Below are 22,812 nucleotides of genomic sequence, written 5' to 3' on the forward strand. Positions count from 1 at the left end.
TCTGTCTCTCTGTGTCTGTCGTCTCTCTGTGTCTGTCTGTCTCTCTGTGTCGTGTCTCTCTGTGTCTGTCTGTGTCTCTGTGTGTGTGTGTGTCTCTGTGTGTGTGTGTGTGTGTGTGTGTGTGTGTGTGTGTGTGTGTGTGTGTGTGTGTGTGTGTGTGTAGGTGTTGGACACCAGTGAGAGCCTGTATTCAGGGATGCAGATTGGAACTTTACAGGATGAGGAAGAAGAGGGAGCCGTACCTTCATCACACCCTGAACCCTTCTCCCAGTCCACACTGGGTACGACACACTACACGCGTGCTAAACACACACACACACTACACTACACACTACACTACACACTACACTACACACCCTGACGTTGTTGTTGTTGTTGTAGCTCTGAGTAGACCCCACCTCCTAGAGGGCAGAGGTCACAACAGACAGGCCTCAGACAGCAGTGTGGATCACTTCATACCAAAGGAGGAACCAGCGGAGAACACAGAGCTGGAGAACAAGGTACACACACACACACACACACACACACACACACACACACACACACACACACACACACACACAGAGAGAGACACGGACGCACACCGTACTGCACCTTTACACCGTTACCACCGTTACTACCACCTATACACCTTTACACCGTTACTACCACCTATACACCTTTACACCGTTACCACCGTTACTACCACCTATACACCTTTACACCGTTACTACCACCTATACACCGTTACCACCGTTACTACCACCTATACACCTTTACACCGTTACCACCGTTACTACCACCTATACACCTTTACACCGTTACCACCGTTACTACCACCTATACACCTTTACACCGTTACCACCGTTACTACCACCTATACACCTTTACACCGTTACCACCGTTACTACCACCTATACACCGTTACCACCGTTACTACCACCTATACACCTTTACACCGTTACCACCGTTACTACCACCTATACACCTTTACACCGTTACCACCGTTACTACCACCTATACACCGTTACCACCGTTACTACCACCTATACACCTTTACACCGTTACCACCGTTACTACCACCTATACACCTTTACCACCGTTACTACCACCTATACACCTTTACACCGTTACCACCGTTACTACCACCTATACACCTATACACCGTTACCACCGTTACTACCACCTATACACCTTGACACCGTTACAGACAAACATGGATCAGTCTTTGGGTGACAGTATGTTATTTATAAACTGAAGAGATTTAAAGTTTATAATATCTTATATAGTCTGCCAATGACGTCAGGTAAACCCCCACTAATTTATAATATCTTATATAGTCTCCTAATGACGTCAGGTAAACCCCCACTAATTTATAATATCTTATATAGTCTCCTAATGACGTCAGGTAAACCCCCACTAATTTATAATATCTTATATAGTCTCCTAATGACGTCAGGTAAACCCCCACTAATTTATAATATCTTATATAGTCTGCCAATGACGTTAGATTAAACCCCCACTAATTTATAATATCTTATATAGTCTCCTAATGACGTCAGGTAAACCCCCACTAATTTATAATATCTTATATAGTCTCCTAATGACGTCAGGTAAACCCCCACTAATTTATAATATCTTATATAGTCTCCTAATGACGTCAGGTAAACCCCCACTAATTTATAATATCTTATATAGTCTCCCAATGACGTTAGATTAAACCCCCACTAATTTATAATATCTTATATAGTCTGCCAATGACGTTAGATTAAACCCCCACTAATTTATAATATCTTATATAGTCTCCTAATGACGTCAGGTAAACCCCCACTAATTTATAATATCTTATATAGTCTCCTAATGACGTCAGGTAAACCCCCACTAATTTATAATATCTTATATAGTCTGCCAATGACGTTAGATTAAACCCCCACTAATTTATAATATCTTATATAGTCTCCTAATGACGTTAGATTAAACCCCCACTAATTTATAATATCTTATATAGTCTGACTGGTTGTGATTGATTCCACATTTGTCATTTCTGATTGGCTAATGTTGTTGTCTGTCTTATTTTGACTGGTTGTGATTGGTTAATTGTTGTTTCATCCCCCAGCCATCGAGGATAAAGGGTCCGATTGGCCACTACACAGACCAAGGGGCGGAGCCACTGGTTCACTGTGTACGACTCCTTTCTGCCTCCTTCCTGCTGACTGGACAGAAGAATGGTACGGGACCTGTCTGTGTCTCTGACCTGTCTGTGTCTCTGACCTGTCTGTGTCTCTGACCTGTGTGTGTCTCTGACCTGTCTGTGTCTCTGACCGTTGTCTGTGTGTGTGTGTGTGTGTGTGTGTGTGTGTGTGTGTCTCTCTGACCTGTGTGTGTGTGTGTCTGACCTGTGTATGTGTGTGTGTCTGACCTGTGTGTGTGTGTGTTCTGACCTTGTGTGTGTGTGTGTGTCTGACCTGTGTGTGTGTGTGTGTGTGTCTGACCTGTGTGTGTGTGTGTGTGTGTGTGTGTGTGTGTCTGACCTGTGTGTGTGTGTGTCTGACCTGTGTGTGTGTGTGTGTCTGACCTGTGTGTGTGTGTGTGTCTGACCTGTGTGTGTGTCTGACCTGTGTGTGTGTGACCTGTGTGGTTGACTGTGTGTGTGTCTGACCTGTGTGTGTGTGTCTCTGACCTGTGTGTGTGTGTCTCTGACCTGTGTGTGTGTGTGTGTGTGTCTGACCTGTGTGTGTGTGTCTGACCTGTTGTGTGTGTGTCTGACCTGTGTGTGTGTGTGTCTGACTGTGTGTGTGTCTGACCTGTGTGTGTGTGTGTCTGACCTGTGTGTGTGTGTGTTCTCTGACCTGTGTGTGTGTGTCTCTCTGACCTGTGTGTGTGTGTCTCTGACCGTGTGTGCTGACCTGTGTGTGTGTGTGTGTCTGACCTGTGTGTGTGTGTCTGACCTGTGTGTGTGTGTGTCTCTCTGACCTGTGTGTGTGTCTGACCTGTGTGTGTGTGTGTGTCGACCGGTGTGTGTGTGTGTGTGTGTGTCTGACCTGTGTGTGTCTCTGCCGTGTGTGTGTCTCTGACCTGTGTGTGTCTCTGACCTGTGTGTGTGTGTCTGACTGTGTGTGTGTGTGTCTGACCTGGTGTGTGTGTGTCGACGTGTGTGTGTGTGTGTCTGACCGGTGTGTGTGTTGTCTGACCTGTGTGTCTCTCTGACCGTGTGTGTCTCTCTGACCGGTGTGTGTGTGTCTGACCTGTGTGTGTGTGTGTCTGACCGGTGTGTGTGTGTGTGTGTTGACCTGTGTGTGTGTGTGTGTTGTCTGACCGTGTGTGTGTGTGTGTCTGACGTGTGTGTGTGTGTGTGTGTGTGTGTCTGACCCTGTGTGTGTGTGTGTCTCTCTGACCTGTGTGTGTGTTGTGTGTGTGTGTGTGTGTCTGACCTGTGTGTGTGTGTGTCTGACCTGTGTGTGTGTGTGTCTGACCTGTGTGTCTGACCTGTGTGTGTGTGTGTGTCTCTGACCTGTGTGTGTGTGTGTCTGACCTGTGTGTGTGTGTGTGTGTTCTCTCTGACCTGTGTGTGTGTGTGTGTCTCTCTGACCTGTGTGTGTGTGTGTGTCTGACCTGTGTGTGTGTGTGTCTGACCTGTGTGTGTGTGTGTGTCTGACCTGTGTGTGTGTGTGTGTGTGTGTGTGTGTGTGTGTGTGTGTGTGTGTGTGTGTGTGTGTGTGTGTGTCTGACCTGTGTGCTCGACCTGTGTGTGTGTGTGTGTCTCTGTGTGTGTGTGTCTGACCTGTGTGTGTGTGTGCTGTGTGTGTGTGTGTGTTCTGACCTGTGTGTTTGACCTGTGTGTGTGTGTGTGTGTGTGTGTGTGTGTGTGTGTGTGTGTGTGTGTGTGTGTGTGCAGGGCTGGTCTCTGATAAAGAGGTCCGTGTCAGTGTGAAGGTTCTAGCAGTCAGCTGTATTGGAGCAGCAGCTGCTCTTCATCCTGAAGTCTTCTTCAACTCTCTGTACCTGGAACCACTGGAGGGAGTTTCACAGCAGGGTAGGAACACGACTACACACTACTACTACACACACTACTACTACACACACTACTACTACACACACTACTACTACACACACTACTACTACACACTACTACTACTACACACTACTACTACACACACTACTACTACACACACTACTACTACACACACTACTACTACACACACTACTACTACACACACTACTACTACTACACACTACTACACACTACTACTACACACACTACTACTACACACTACTACTACACACTACTACTACACACACTACTACTACACACACTACTACTACACACACTACTACTACACACACTACTACTACACACACTACTACTACACACACTACTACTACACACCACCACCACTACTACTACTACTACACACACTACTACTACACACACTACTACTACACACACTACTACTACACACACTACTACTACACACACTACTACTACACACACTACTACTACACACACTACTACTACTACTACACACACTACTACTACTACACACACTACTACTACACACTACTACACACCACCACCACTACTACTACTACTACACACACACTACTACTACTACACACTACTACTACACACCACTCACACACTACTACTACTACTACTACACACTACTACTACTACACTACTACTACACACACACACTACTACTACACACTACTACTACACACTACTACACCACCACCACCACTACTACTACACACACACTACTACTACTACACACACACACTACTACTACACACTACTACTACACACTACTACACACCACCACCACCACCACTACTACTACTACTACACACACTACTACTACTACTACACACACACACTACTACTACACACTACTACACACCACCACCACTACTACTACTACTACTACACACACACTACTACTACACACTACTACTACACACCACCACCACCACTACTACTACTACTACACACACACTACTACTACTACACACACACACTACTACTACACACACCACTACTACACACACACACACACACTACTACTACACACACTACTACACACTACTACTACACACACTACTACACACACTACTACACACTACTACACACACCACCACCACCACTACTACTACACACTACTACACACTACACACACTACTACACACACACTACTACTACACACTACTACTACACACTACTACTACACACACTACTACTACACACTACTACTACACACACTACTACTACACACTACTACTACACACTACTACTACACACTACTACTACACACTACTACACACTACACTACTACACACCACTACTACACACTACTACACACCACTACTACACACTACTACTACACACTACTACTACACACACACTACTACACACTACCACCACCACTACTACTACTACTACACACTACTACACACACACTACTACTACACACACTACTACTACACACACTACTACTACACACTACTACTACACACTACTACACACACACTACTACACACTACTACTACACACACTACTACTACACACACTACTACTACACACACTACTACTACACACTACTACACACCACCACCACTACTACTACTACTACACACACTACTACTACACACACTACTACTACACACCCTACTACTACACACACTACTACTACACACACTACTACTACACACACTACTACTACACACACTACTACTACACACTACTACTACACACACTACTACTACACACTACTACACACACACACTACTACTACACACTACTACTACACACCACCACCACTACTACTACTACTACTACACACACTACTACTACTACTACTACACACACACACTACTACTACACACTACTACTACACACTACTACACACCACCACCACCACTACTACTACACACACACTACTACTACTACACACACACACTACTACTACACACTACTACTACACACTACTACACACCACCACCACCACCACTACTACTACTACTACACACACTACTACTACTACTACACACACACACTACTACTACACACTACTACACACCACCACCACTACTACTACTACTACTACACACACACTACTACTACTACACACACACACACTACTACTACACACTACTACTACACACCACCACCACCACTACTACTACTACTACTACACACACACACTACTACTACACACACCACTACTACACACACACACACACACTACTACTACACACACTACTACACACTACTACTACACACCACTACTACACACACTAGTACACACTACTACACACTACTACACACACCACCACCACCACTACTACTACACACTACTACACACTACTACACACTACTACTACACACACTACTACTACACACACTACTACTACACACTACTACTACACACTACTACACACTACACTACTACACACCACTACTACACACTACTACTACACACACACTACTACACACTACCACCACCACTACTACTACTACTACACACTACTACACACTACTACACACTACTACACACACACTACTACTACACACTACTACTACACAAACTACTACTACACACTACTACACACTACTACTACACACTACTACACACCACTACTACACACTACTACTACACACACACTACTACACACTACCACCACCACTACTACTACTACTACACACTACTACACACTACTACACACACACTACTACTACACACACTACTACTACACACTACTACACACTACTACACACTACTACACACCACTACTACACACTACTACACACTACTACACACTACTACTACACACCACTACTACACACTACTACACACACTACTACTACACACTACTACTACACACACTACTACACACCACTACTACACACCACTACTACACACTACTACTACACACACACACTACTACTACACACACACACTACTACTACACACACTACTACACACACTCCCACACACACTACTACACACCACCACCACCACTACTACTACTACACACACACACTACTACTACACACTACTACTACTACTACACACACACACTACTACACACACTACTACTACACACCACTACTACACACACACTACTACACACTACTACTACACACACACTACACACACACTACTACTACACTACTACTACACACCACTACTACACACCACTACTACTACACACTACTACTACACACACTACTACACACTACTACTACACACACTACTACACACTACTACACACTACTACTACACACACACTACTACTACACACTACTACTACACACACTACTACTACACACACTACTACACACCACCACCACACCACTACTACTACTACACACACACACTACTACTACACACTACTACTACTACACACACACACTACTACACACACTACTACTACACAAACACTACTACACACTATTACACACTACTACTACACACTACTACTACACACAACACTACTACACACAACACTACTACACACCACTACTACTACTACACACTACTACTACACACACTACTACACACACTACACTACTACACACTACTACTACACACTACTACTACACACACTACACACACTACTACTACACACTACTACTACACACAACACTACTACACACCACTACTACTACACACTACTACTACACACACTACACTACTACTACACACACACTACTACTACTACTACACACACTACTACTACACACACCACTACTACACACACTACTACTACACACACTACTACTACACACACTACTACTACACACACTACTACTACACACAACACTACTACACACCACTACTACACACCACTACTACACACCACTACTACTACACACTACTACTACACACACTACTACACACACTACTACTACACACACTACTACACACACTACTACTACACACACTACTACTACACACACTACACTACTACACACTACTACTACTACACACACTACTACTACTACTACTACACACCACTCTACTACCACTACTACTACTACTACTACACACCACTACTACACACACCACTACTCACACTACTACTACACACACTACTACTACACACACTACTACTACTATACACCACTATCATACACACTACTACACACACCACTACACACCACTACTACTACACACCACTACTACTACTACACACACTACGACTACACACCACTACTACTACTATACACTACTACACACCACTACTACTACTACTACTACTACACACACTACGACTACACACCACTACTACTACTATACACTACTACACACCACTACTACTACTACACACCACTACTACTACTATACACTACTACACACCACTACTATACACACACCACTACTATACACACACCACTACTATACACACCACTACTACACACCACTACTACACACACTACTACACACACACCACTACTACACACACACACCACTACTACACACACACTACTATACACACACCACTACTATACACACCACTACTACACACACTACTACTACACACACTACTACTACACACCACTACTATACACACACTACTACTACACACACTACTACACACACACACCACTACTACTATACACTACTACACACCACTACTACTACTACACACCACTACTACTACTACACACACTACGACTACACACCACTACTACTACTATACACTACTACACACCACTACTACTACTACACACCACTACTACTACTATACACTACTACACACCACTACTATACACACACCACTACTATACACACACCACTACTATACACACCACTACTACACACCACTACACTACTACACACACACCACTACTACACACACACACCACTACTACACACACACTACTATACACACACCACTACTATACACACCACTACTACACACACTACTACTACACACACTACTACTACACACCACTACTATACACACACTACTACTACACACACTACTACACACACACACCACTACTACACACACACTACTATACACACCACGACACTACACACACCGTACGACTACACACACCGCTACTACACACACCACACTACTACACACACACACTTCTACACACCCTCACCCCTCTCTCTCTGTCTCTCTCTCTGTCTCTCTCTCTGTCTCTGTCTCTCTCTCTCGCTCTGTCTCTCTCTCGCGCTCTCTCTCTCTCTCTCTCTCTGTCTCTGTGTCTCTCTCTCTCTCTGTCTCTCTCTCTCTCTCTCTCTCTCTCTGTCTCTCTCTCTCTCTTGTCTCTCTCTCTCTCTCTCTCTCTCTCTGTTCTCTCTCTCTCTCTGTCTCTGTGTCTCTCTCTGTCTCTCTCTCTCTCTGTCTCTCTGTGTCTCTCTCTCTCTCTCTCTGTGTCTCTCTCTCTCTCTCTCTCTGTGTCTCTCTGTCTCTCTGTCTCTCTGTCTCTCTCTCTCTCTCTCTCTCTGTCTCTCTCTCTCTCTCTCTCTCTCTGTGTCTCTCTCTCTCTCTGTCTCTCTGTGTCTCTCTCTCTCTGTCTCTCTCTCTCTCTGTCTCTCTGTCTCTCTGTCTCTCTCTCTGTCTCTGTGTTCTCTGTGTCTCTGTCTCTGTCTCTCTCTCTCTCTCTCTCTCTGTCTCTCTCTCTCTCTCTCTGTCTCTCTCTCTCTCTCTGTCTCTGTGTCTCTCTGTCTCTCTCTCTCTCTCTCGTCTCTGTGTCTCTCTCTCTCTCTCTCTCTCTCTCTCTGTCTCTCTCTCTCTCTCTGTCTCTCTCTCTCTCTGTCTCTCTCTCTCTGTCTCTCTCTCTCTCTGTCTCTCTCTCTCTGTCTCTCTCTCTCTCTGTCTCTCTCTCTCTCTCTGTCTCTCTCTCTCTCTCTCTCTCTCTCTCTCTCTGTCTCTCTCTCTCTCTCTCTCTCTCTCTCTCTCTCTCTCTCTCTGTCTCTCTCTGTCTCTCTCTCTCTCTCTCTCTCTCTCTCTCTCTGTCTCTCTGTCTACAGAGCAGCAGTATATCAGTGATGTATTGTGTCTGGTCAGCCATGGAGACCCTCAGGTCAGAGGTGTTACAGGGGTGTTGTGTGGTGCTGTAATCCACTCTGCTCTCACCAAGACCCGTTACAACATACACAGCTGGATGACCAGCGTCCACACCTCTACAGGTAGGAACTCATTATGTTACTGTGATTCCCCTGAAACCCACTGGGACTGTGTATTGTCCAGTTAACACCAGTCACCAACACCAGCATTATCTCTCTGTCACATGGTGGCTTTGGTCTACTCTCCTCCCTCTCTCATCTCCTCTCCCTCCCTCTCCCCTCTCTGTCATCTCCTCTCCCTTTCCCCTCTCTCTCATCTCCTCTCCCCTCTCTCTCTCTCTCATCTCCTCTCCCCTCTCTCTCATCTCCTCTCCCCTTTCTCTACCTCCCTCTCTCTCATCTCCTCTCCCTCCCTCTCCCTTTCATCTCCTCTCCCCTCTCTCTCATCTCCTCTCCCTCCCTCTCCCTTTCCCCTCTCTGTCATCTCCTCTCCCCTCTGTCATCTCCTCTCCCTTTCCCCTCTCTCTCATCTCCTCTCCCCTCTCTCTCATCTCCTCTCCCCTCTCTCTCATCTCCTCTCCCCTCTCTCTCATCTCCTCTCCCCTCTCTGTCATCTCCTCTCCCCTCTCTGTCATCTCCTCTCCCTCTCTGTCATCTCCTCTCCCCTCTCTGTCATCTCCTCTCCCCTCTCTGTCATCTCCTCTCCCCTCTCTGTCATCTCCTCTCCCCTCTCTGTCATCTCCTCTCCCCTCTCTGTCATCTCCTCTCCCTCCCTCCCTCTGTCATCTCCTCTCCCCTCTCTGTATTCCTCTCCCCTCTCTGTCATCTCCTCTCCCCTCTCTGTCATCTCCTCTCCCCTCTCTGTCATCTCCTCTCCCTTTCCCCTCTCTCTCCTTCCTCTCCTTCCTCTCCTCCCCCTCCTCCCCCTCCTCTCTCTCTCCACTAGGTAACCCGTTATCCCTGGTTGATCTAGTTCCTGTACTACAGAACACTCTAAAGGACGAGTCCTCTGTCACCTGTAAGATGGCCTGCTCTGCAGTCAGGGTAAGAGATGGATAGAAGGAGAGAGTGTGTGTGTGTGTGTGTGTGTGTGTGTGTGTGTGTGTGTGTGTGTGTGTGTGTGTGTGTGTGTGTGTGTGTGTGCGCTATGTGTATTAACGTGTGTGTGTGTGTGTGTTGCAGCACTGCATCATGACTCTTTGTAGCAGTACTCTGAGTGAGTTGGGTCTGCATCTCCTGGTTGACCTGCTGACCTTAAAGGACTGTTCCTATTGGCTGGTCAGGACGGAACTCCTCGACACTCTGGCAGAGATAGATTTCCGGTAAGAGTTCCAGAATCTGCCTCCAAACGTTCCAGAATGGCTTTTAGGATCCAGTTTGGCCAAATCATAATGAATAAGTAGGGGGACCTGATCCTGGATCAGAACTCCCACTCTGATAATCTTTATGAATACTGGACCTGATCCTGGATCAGAACTCCCACTCTGATCATCTTTATGAATACTGGACCTGATCCTGGGTCAGAACTCCCACTCTGATCATCTTTATGAATACTGGACCTGATCCTGGGTCAGAACTCCTACTCTGATCATCTTTATGAATACTGGACCTGATCCTGGATCAGAACTCCTACTCTGATCATCTTTATGAATACTGGACCTGATCCTGGGTCAGAACTCCCACTCTGATCATCTTTATGAATACTGGACCTGATCCTGGATCAGAACTCCTACTCTGATAATCTTTATGAATACTGGACCTGATCCTGGATCAGAACTCCCACTCTGATAATCTTTATGAATACTGGACCTGATCCTGGATCAGAACTCCTACTCTGATAATCTTTATGAATACTGGACCTGATCCTGGATCAGAACTCCTACTCTGATCATCTTTATGAATACTGGACCTGATCCTGGATCAGAACTCCTACTCTGATCATCTTTCTGGAGTTAATTTGTAGAGTGACTGGATGGTTGACTGTGTGGATCATTAGATTGTTGTCTTGGTGTTTCCAGGTTGGTGAATTTCCTGGAGAAGAGAACAGAGAGTTTACACAAAGGAGAGCATCACTACACTGGGGTAAGACCTTCCAATATCTCTCTGTCTCTCTCTGTGTCTCTCTCTCTCTCTCTCTCTCTCTCTCTCTCTCTCTCTCTGTGTCTCTCTCTCTCTCTCTCTCTCTCTCTCTCTCTCTCTCTCTCTCTCTCTGTCTCTCTCTTCTCTCTCTCTCTCTCTCTCTGTCTCTCTCTGTGTCTCTCTCTCTCTGTGTCTCTCTCTCTCTGTGTCTCTCTCTCTCTGTGTCTCTCTCTGTGTCTCTCTCTGTGTCTTTCTCTGTCTCTCTCTCTCTCTCTCTCTCGGTCTCTGTCCATCCAGCTCTCTATTCACTTGACATCCTCCATGCTCCCTCTCTCTCTCTCTCTCTCTCTCTCTGTCTAGTTGCTAAGGTTACAGGAGAGAGTGTTGAATGGGGTTGTGATTCAGTTGTTGGGAGACGAAGACCCTCGAGTACGACACATAGCCGCTGCCACTGTCAGCAGGTACGGGTAGGACTTTCTGTGTGTCAGAGTGTGTGTGTGTCAGAGTGTGTGTGTGTGTGTCAGAGTGTGTGTGTCAGAGTGTGTGTGTCAGAGTGTGTGTGTGTCAGAGTGTGTGTGTGTGTGTGTCAGAGTGTGTGTGTGTCAGAGTGTGTGTGTTGTGTGTGTGTCAGAGTGTGTGTGACAGTGTGATTGAAAGCAAATCTCGTTCTTTCCATCCTCTCTCCTTCAACCCAACTGTCCTGTGTTCTGTGTTCTGTGTCCTGTGTCCTGTGTCCTGTGTCCTGTGTCCTGTGTCCTGTGTCCTGTGTTGTGTGTTGTGTTCTGTCCTCCAGGCTGGTCAGCATGTTGTTCTATGAGTGTGACCAGGGTCAGGCTGATCCAGTGGTGGCTATAGCCAGGGACCAGAGCTCTGTCTATCTACAGTTACTGATGCATGAGACGCTACCGCCTTCCCACTTTACTGTCTCTACCATCACCAGGTATGTATACACTTTACTGTCTCTACCATCACCAGGTATATATACACTTTACTGTCTCTACCATCACCAGGTATATATACACTTTACTGTCTCTACCATCACCAGGTATGTATACACTTTACTGTCTCTACCATCACCAGGTATATATACACTTTACTGTCTCTACCATCACCAGGTATATATACACTTTACTGTCTCTACCATCACCAGGTATATATACACTTTACTGTCTCTACCATCACCAGGTATATATACACTTTACTGTCTCTACCATCACCAGGTATATATACACTTTACTGTCTCTACCATCACCAGGTATGTATACACTTTACTGTCTCTACCATCACCAGGTATATATACACTTTACTGTCTCTACCATCACCAGGTATATATACACTTTACTGTCTCTACCATCACCAGGTATATATACACTTTACTGTCTCTACCATCACCAGGTATATATACACTTTACTGTCTCTACCATCACCAGGTATATATACACTTTACTGTCTCTACCATCACCAGGTATATATACACTTTACTGTCTCTACCATCACCAGGTATATATACACTTTACTGTCTCTACCATCACCAGGTATATATACACTTTACTGTCTCTACCATCACCAGGTATATATACACTTTACTGTCTCTACCATCACCAGGTATATATACACTTTACTGTCTCTACCATCACCAGGTATGTATACACTTTACTGTCTCTACCATCACCAGGTATGTATACACTTTACTGTCTCTACCATCACCAGGTATATATACACTTTACTGTCTCTACCATCACCAGGTATATATACACTTTACTGTCTCTACCATCACCAGGTATATATACACTTTACTGTCTCTACCATCACCAGGTATATATACACTTTACTGTCTCTACCATCACCAGGTATATATACACTTTACTGTCTCTACCATCACCAGGTATGTATACACTTTACTGTCTCTACCATCACCAGGTATATATACACTTTACTGTCTCTACCATCACCAGGTATATATACACTTTACTGTCTCTACCATCACCAGGTATATATACACTTTACTGTCTCTACCATCACCAGGTATATATACACTTTACTGTCTCTACCATCACCAGGTATATATACACTTTACTGTCTCTACCATCACCAGGTATATATACACTTTACTGTCTCTACCATCACCAGGTATATATACACTTTACTGTCTCTACCATCACCAGGTATATATACACTTTACTGTCTCTACCATCACCAGGTATATATACACTTTACTGTCTCTACCATCACCAGGTATGTATACACTTTACTGTCTCTACCATCACCAGGTATATATACACTTTACTGTCTCTACCATCACCAGGTATATATACACTTTACTGTCTCTACCATCACCAGGTATATATACACTTTACTGTCTCTACCATCACCAGGTATATATACACTTTACTGTCTCTACCATCACCAGGTATATATACACTTTACTGTCTCTACCATCACCAGGTATATATACACTTTACTGTCTCTACCATCACCAGGTATATATACACTTTACTGTCTCTACCATCACCAGGTATATATACACTTTACTGTCTCTACCATCACCAGGTATATATACACTTTACTGTCTCTACCATCACCAGGTATATATATATACACTTTACTGTCTCTACCATCACCAGGTATATATACACTTTACTGTCTCTACCATCACCAGGTATATATACACTTTACTGTCTCTACCATCACCAGGTATATATACACTTTACTGTCTCTACCATCACCAGGTATATATACACTTTACTGTCTCTACCATCACCAGGTATATATACACTTTACTGTCTCTACCATCACCAGGTATGTATATATACACTTTACTGTCTCTACCATCACCAGGTATATATACACTTTACTGTCTCTACCATCACCAGGTATGTATACACTTTACTGTCTCTACCATCACCAGGTATGATATACACTTTACTGTCTCTACCATCACCAGGTATATATACACTTTACTGTCTCTACCATCACCAGGTATATATACACTTTACTGTCTCTACCATCACCAGGTGATATATACACTTTACTGTCTCTACCATCACCAGGTATGTATACACTTTACTGTCTCTACCATCACCAGGTATATATACACTTTTTACTGTCTCTACCATCACCAGGATGTTATATATATACACTTTACTGTCTCTACCATCACCAGGTTATATATACACTTTACTGTCTCTACCATCACCAGGTGATATATATACACTTTACTGTCTCTACCATCACCAGGTATATATATATACACTTTACTGTCTCTACCATCACCAGGTATGTATACACTTTACTGTCTCTACCATCACCAGGTATATATACACTTTACTGTCTCTACCATCACCAGGTATGTATACACTTTACTGTCTCTACCATCACCAGGTATGTATATATATATACACTTTACTGTCTCTACCATCACCAGGTATATATACACTTTACTGTCTCTACCATCACCAGGTATGTATACACTTTACTGTCTCTACCATCACCAGGTATATATACACTTTACTGTCTCTACCATCACCAGGTATATATACACTTTACTGTCTCTACCATCACCAGGTATATATACACTTTACTGTCTCTACCATCACCAGGTATGTATATATATATACACTTTACTGTCTCTACCATCACCAGGTATGTATATATATACACTTTACTGTCTCTACCATCACCAGGTATATATACACTTTACTGTCTCTACCATCACCAGGTATATATACACTTTACTGTCTCTACCATCACCAGGTATATATACACTTTACTGTCTCTACCATCACCAGGTATATATACACTTTACTGTCTCTACCATCACCAGGTTGTTTATATATACACTTTACTGTCTCTACCATCACCAGGTATATATACACTTTACTGTCTCTACCATCACCAGGTGTATATATATACACTTTACTGTCTCTACCATCACCAGGTTATATATACACTTTACTGTCTCTACCATCACCAGGTTATATATACACTTTACTGTCTCTACCATCACCAGGTATATATACACTTTACTGTCTCTACCATCACCAGGTTATATATACACTTTACTGTCTCTACCATCACCAGGTATATATATACACTTTACTGTCTCTACCATCACCAGGTATATATACACTTTACTGTCTCTACCATCACCAGGTTATATATACACTTTACTGTCTCTACCATCACCAGGTATATATACACTTTACTGTCTCTACCATCACCAGGTATATATACACTTTACTGTCTCTACCATCACCAGGTATATATACACTTTACTGTCTCTACCATCACCAGGTATTATATATACACTTTACTGTCTCTACCATCACCAGGTTATATATACACTTTACTGTCTCTACCATCACCAGGTATATATACACTTTACTGTCTCTACCATCACCAGGTGTATATATATACACTTTACTGTCTCTACCATCACCAGGTATATATACACTTTACTGTCTCTACCATCACCAGGTATATATACACTTTACTGTCTCTACCATCACCAGGTATATATACACTTTACTGTCTCTACCATCACCAGGTATATATACACTTTACTGTCTCTACCATCACCAGGGTATATATACACTTTACTGTCTCTACCATCACCAGGTATATATACACTTTACTGTCTCTACCATCACCAGGTATGTATATACACTTTACTGTCTCTACCATCACCAGGTATATATACACTTTACTGTCTCTACCATCACCAGGTTATATATACACTTTACTGTCTCTACCATCACCAGGTTATATATACACTTTACTGTCTCTACCATCACCAGGTATATATACACTTTACTGTCTCTACCATCACCAGGTATATATACACTTTACTGTCTCTACCATCACCAGGTATATATACACTTTACTGTCTCTACCATCACCAGGTATATATACACTTTACTGTCTCTACCATCACCAGGTATATATACACTTTACTGTCTCTACCATCACCAGGTATATATACACTTTACTGTCTCTACCATCACCAGGTATATATACACTTTACTGTCTCTACCATCACCAGGTATATATACACTTTACTGTCTCTACCATCACCAGGTATATATACACTTTACTGTCTCTACCATCACCAGGTATATATACACTTTACTGTCTCTACCATCACCAGGTATATATACACTTTACTGTCTCTACCATCACCAGGTATATATACACTTTACTGTCTCTACCATCACCAGGTATATATACACTTTACTGTCTCTACCATCACCAGGTTATATATACACTTTACTGTCTCTACCATCACCAGGATGTATATATACACTTTACTGTCTCTACCATCACCAGGTATATATACACTTTACTGTCTCTACCATCACCAGGTATATATACACTTTACTGTCTCTACCATCACCAGGTATATATACACTTTACTGTCTCTACCATCACCAGGTATATATACACTTTACTGTCTCTACCATCACCAGGATATATATACACTTTACTGTCTCTACCATCACCAGGATATATATACACTTTACTGTCTCTACCATCACCAGGTATATATACACTTTACTGTCTCTACATCACCAGGTAATATATATACACTTTACTGTCTCTACCATCACCAGGTATATATACACTTTACTGTTTCTACCATCAGTGTCAAGAGAACACTCTGGGCTGTCTGTAAATTCAGAGAGTTCTGTCTGGTCTCTGTCTGAGGAGTAGGGTTGATCTGAGCGTCATGCTAACTGGCTGGTTCCAGACACAGATGAGAGAACATCTCACTCCTGAACATTAGACTGGTCCTAACAGACCTCATCTCCAGGTCCTGGTAGAGCTGGTAGAGGGTGTTCATCTCCAGAACATTAGACTGGTCCTAACAGACCTCATCTCCAGGTCCTGGTAGAGCTGGTAGAGGGTGTTCATCTCCTGAACATTAGACTGGTCCTAACAGACCTCATCTCCAGGTCCTGGTAGAGCTGGTAGAGGGTGTTCATCTCCAGAACATTAGACTGGTCCTAACAGACCTCATCTCCAGGTCCTGGTAGAGCTGGTAGAGGGTGTTCATCTCCAGAACATTAGACTGGTCCTAACAGACCTCATCTCCAGGTCCTGGTAGAGCTGGTAGAGGGTGTTCATCTCCAGAACATTAGACTGGTCCTAACAGACCTCATCTCCAGGTCCTGGTAGAGCTGGTAGAGGGTGTTCATCTCCAGAACATTAGACTGGTCCTAACAGACCTCATCTCCAGGTCCTGGTAGAGCTGGTAGAGGGTGTTCATCTCCTGAACATTAGACTGGTCCTAACAGACCTCATCTCCAGGTCCTGGTAGAGCTGGTAGAGGGTGTTCATCTCCAGAACATTAGACTGGTCCTAACAGACCTCATCTCCAGGTCCTGGTAGAGCTGGTAGAGGGTGTTCATCTCCAGAACATTAGACTGGTCCTAACAGACCTCATCTCCAGGTCCTGGTAGAGCTGGTAGAGGGTGTTCATCTCCAGAACATTAGACTGGTCCTAACAGACCTCATCTCCAGGTCCTGGTAGAGCTGGTAGAGGGTGTTCATCTCCAGAACATTAGACTGGTCCTAACAGACCTCATCTCCAGGTCCTGGTAGAGCTGGTAGAGGGTGTTCATCTCCTGAACATTAGACTGGTCCTAACAGACCTCATCTCCAGGTCCTGGTAGAGCTGGTAGAGGGTGTTCATCTCCTGAACATTAGACTGGTCCTAACAGACCTCATCTCCAGGTCCTGGTAGAGCTGGTAGAGGGTGTTCATCTCCTGAACATTAGACTGGTCCTAACAGACCTCATCTCCAGGTCCTGGTAGAGCTGGTAGAGGGGTGTTCATCTCCAGAACATTAGACTGGTCCTAACAGACCTCATCTCCAGGTCCTGGTAGAGCTGGTAGAGGGTGTTCATCTCCAGAACATTAGACTGGTCCTAACAGACCTCATCTCCAGGTCCTGGTAGAGCTGGTAGAGGGTGTTCATCTCCTGAACATTAGACTGGTCCTAACAGACCTCATCTCCAGGTCCTGGTAGAGCTGGTAGAGGGTGTTCATCTCCAGAACATTAGACTGGTCCTAACAGACCTCATCTCCAGGTCCTGGTAGAGCTGGTAGAGGGTGTTCATCTCCAGAACATTAGACTGGTCCTAACAGACCTCATCTCCAGGTCCTGGTAGAGCTGGTAGAGGGTGTTCATCTCCTGAACATTAGACTGGTCCTAACAGACCTCATCTCCAGGTCCTGGTAGAGCTGGTAGAGGGTGTTCATCTCCAGAACATTAGACTGGTCCTAACAGACCTCATCTCCAGGTCCTGGTAGAGCTGGTAGAGGGTGTTCATCTCCTGAACATTAGACTGGTCCTAACAGACCTCATCTCCAGGTCCTGGTAGAGCTGGTAGAGGGTGTTCATCTCCAGAACATTAGACTGGTCCTAACAGACCTCATCTCCAGGTCCTGGTAGAGCTGGTAGAGGGTGTTCATCTCCAGAACATTAGACTGGTCCTAACAGACCTCATCTCCAGGTCCTGGTAGAGCTGGTAGAGGGTGTTCATCTCCAGAACATTAGACTGGTCCTAACAGACCTCATCTCCAGGTCCTGGTAGAGCTGGTAGAGGGTGTTCATCTCCAGAACATTAGACTGGTCCTAACAGACCTCATCTCCAGGTCCTGGTAGAGCTGGTAGAGGGTGTTCATCTCCTGAACATTAGACTGGTCCTAACAGACCTCATCTCCAGGTCCTGGTAGAGCTGGTAGAGGGTGTTCATCTCCTGAACATTAGACTGGTCCTAACAGACCTCATCTCCAGGTCCTGGTAGAGCTGGTAGAGGGTGTTCATCTCCAGAACATTAGACTGGTCCTAACAGACCTCATCTCCAGGTCCTGGTAGAGCTGGTAGAGGGTGTTCATCTCCAGAACATTAGACTGGTCCTAACAGACCTCATCTCCAGGTCCTGGTAGAGCTGGTAGAGGGTGTTCATCTCCAGAACATTAGACTGGTCCTAACAGACCTCATCTCCAGGTCCTGGTAGAGCTGGTAGAGGGTGTTCATCTCCAGAACATTAGACTGGTCCTAACAGACCTCATCTCCAGGTCCTGGTAGAGCTGGTAGAGGGTGTTCATCTCCTGAACATTAGACTGGTCCTAACAGACCTCATCTCCAGGTCCTGGTAGAGCTGGTAGAGGGTGTTCATCTCCTGAACATTAGACTGGTCCTAACAGACCTCATCTCCAGGTCCTGGTAGAGCTGGTAGAGGGTGTTCATCTCCAGAACATTAGACTGGTCCTAACAGACCTCATCTCCAGGTCCTGGTAGAGCTGGTAGAGGGTGTTCATCTCCAGAACATTAGACTGGTCCTAACAGACCTCATCTCCAGGTCCTGGTAGAGCTGGTAGAGGGTGTTCATCTCCTGAACATTAGACTGGTCCTAACAGACCTCATCTCCAGGTCCTGGTAGAGCTGGTAGAGGGTGTTCATCTCCAGAACATTAGACTGGTCCTAACAGACCTCATCTCCAGGTCCTGGTAGAGCTGGTAGAGGGTGTTCATCTCCTGAACATTAGACTGGTCCTAACAGACCTCATCTCCAGGTCCTGGTAGAGCTGGTAGAGGGTGTTCATCTCCAGAACATTAGACTGGTCCTAACAGACCTCATCTCCAGGTCCTGGTAGAGCTGGTAGAGGGTGTTCATCTCCTGAACATTAGACTGGTCCTAACAGACCTCATCTCCAGGTCCTGGTAGAGCTGGTAGAGGGTGTTCATCTCCTGAACATTAGACTGGTCCTAACAGACCTCATCTCCAGGTCCTGGTAGAGCTGGTAGAGGGTGTTCATCTCCAGAACATTAGACTGGTCCTAACAGACCTCATCTCCAGGTCCTGGTAGAGCTGGTAGAGGGTGTTCATCTCCAGAACATTAGACTGGTCCTAACAGACCTCATCTCCAGGTCCTGGTAGAGCTGGTAGAGGGTGTTCATCTCCAGAACATTAGACTGGTCCTAACAGACCTCATCTCCAGGTCCTGGTAGAGCTGGTAGAGGGTGTTCATCTCCAGAACATTAGACTGGTCCTAACAGACCTCATCTCCAGGTCCTGGTAGAGCTGGTAGAGGGTGTTCATCTCCAGAACATTAGACTGGTCCTAACAGACCTCATCTCCAGGTCCTGGTAGAGCTGGTAGAGGGTGTTCATCTCCAGAACATTAGACTGGTCCTAACAGACCTCATCTCCAGGTCCTGGTAGAGCTGGTAGAGGGTGTTCATCTCCAGAACATTAGACTGGTCCTAACAGACCTCATCTCCAGGTCCTGGTAGAGCTGGTAGAGGGTGTTCATCTCCTGAACATTAGACTGGTCCTAACAGACCTCATCTCCAGGTCCTGGTAGAGCTGGTAGAGGGTGTTCATCTCCAGAACATTAGACTGGTCCTAACAGACCTCATCTCCAGGTCCTGGTAGAGCTGGTAGAGGGTGTTCATCTCCAGAACATTAGACTGGTCCTAACAGACCTCATCTCCAGGTCCTGGTAGAGCTGGTAGAGGGTGTTCATCTCCAGAACATTAGACTGGTCCTAACAGACCTCATCTCCAGGTCCTGGTAGAGCTGGTAGAGGGTGTTCATCTCCAGAACATTAGACTGGTCCTAACAGACCTCATCTCCAGGTCCTGGTAGAGCTGGTAGAGGGTGTTCATCTCCTGAACATTAGACTGGTCCTAACAGACCTCATCTCCAGGTCCTGGTAGAGCTGGTAGAGGGTGTTCATCTCCTGAACATTAGACTGGTCCTAACAGACCTCATCTCCAGGTCCTGGTAGAGCTGGTAGAGGGTGTTCATCTCCAGAACATTAGACTGGTCCTAACAGACCTCATCTCCAGGTCCTGGTAGAGCTGGTAGAGGGTGTTCATCTCCAGAACATTAGACTGGTCCTAACAGACCTCATCTCCAGGTCCTGGTAGAGCTGGTAGAGGGTGTTCATCTCCAGGGTTAATGACTTTGTGTCATCAGCAACACTTTAGTTCAGTCTTTTGACTGACTCCTGGTATAGCAACAGAGATCAGAGCGTTCACAAATTCATTCCCTTATTCTGAGCTCTGGCTCTCTCAAAGCAGACTCTGACATCAGAGGAGATGGCCAGCGGGACCTTTCCAATCCATCCTGCATCTCTCTTTCTCTCTATGTCAGGACGTATCGTGGTTATAACCTGTCTCAGGGAGTGTCAGACGTCACTGTGGAGAATAACTTGTCAAGAGTCGTCTCTGCTGTGTCCCACGCTCTCACCTCCTCTACGTCAAGGGCCCTCACTGTGAGTAACACACACACACACACACACACACACACACACACACACACACACCTCCATGTCTAGGGCCCTCACTGTGAGTGTCCTTGGTGTCCTCCTCCTCCGCAGGCCAGACGTCCATCCCTCCAGCCCAACATACCTCATTGTCTCATTTAGGAAACGTCTCCTTCTCTGCAGGTCATTCATGGAATTATCAATCTGTCTTTTTTTCCTTCCTGTGTAGTTTGGCTGCTGTGAGGCGCTGCATCTTCTGACCACCACCTTCCCAGCATGCACCTGGAGTACGGGCTGGCACTGTGGTTACGTCAGCTCCACCGTCACACACCCCAACCGATCCAACCTCAACCGCTCCCGGGCACGCTCACACAGGTACACACACACACACACACACACAGGTACACACACACACAGGTACACACACACACAGGTACACACACGCTCACA

At 45.1% G+C, this 22,812-nt stretch overlaps 1 protein-coding gene across 1 annotated transcript in view; it reads left to right on the forward strand.

Moving 5' to 3' along the window:
- The window catches only part of LOC106596941 (huntingtin), a 117,463-nt gene that overhangs the window by 46,974 nt on the left and 47,677 nt on the right, over positions 1–22,812 (forward strand). Inside the window, 12 exon segments of the mRNA XM_045716301.1 lie at positions 164–281; positions 382–500; positions 2,096–2,207; positions 3,875–4,012; positions 9,972–10,130; positions 10,954–11,051; positions 11,190–11,329; positions 12,026–12,089; positions 12,447–12,547; positions 12,880–13,026; positions 22,251–22,371; positions 22,592–22,737. Of these exon segments, the coding sequence (XP_045572257.1) occupies positions 164–281; positions 382–500; positions 2,096–2,207; positions 3,875–4,012; positions 9,972–10,130; positions 10,954–11,051; positions 11,190–11,329; positions 12,026–12,089; positions 12,447–12,547; positions 12,880–13,026; positions 22,251–22,371; positions 22,592–22,737 (1,463 nt within the window).

This window comes from Salmo salar, chromosome ssa04 (assembly GCF_905237065.1).
Source record: "Salmo salar chromosome ssa04, Ssal_v3.1, whole genome shotgun sequence".
Lineage (NCBI taxonomy): Eukaryota > Metazoa > Chordata > Actinopteri > Salmoniformes > Salmonidae > Salmo > Salmo salar.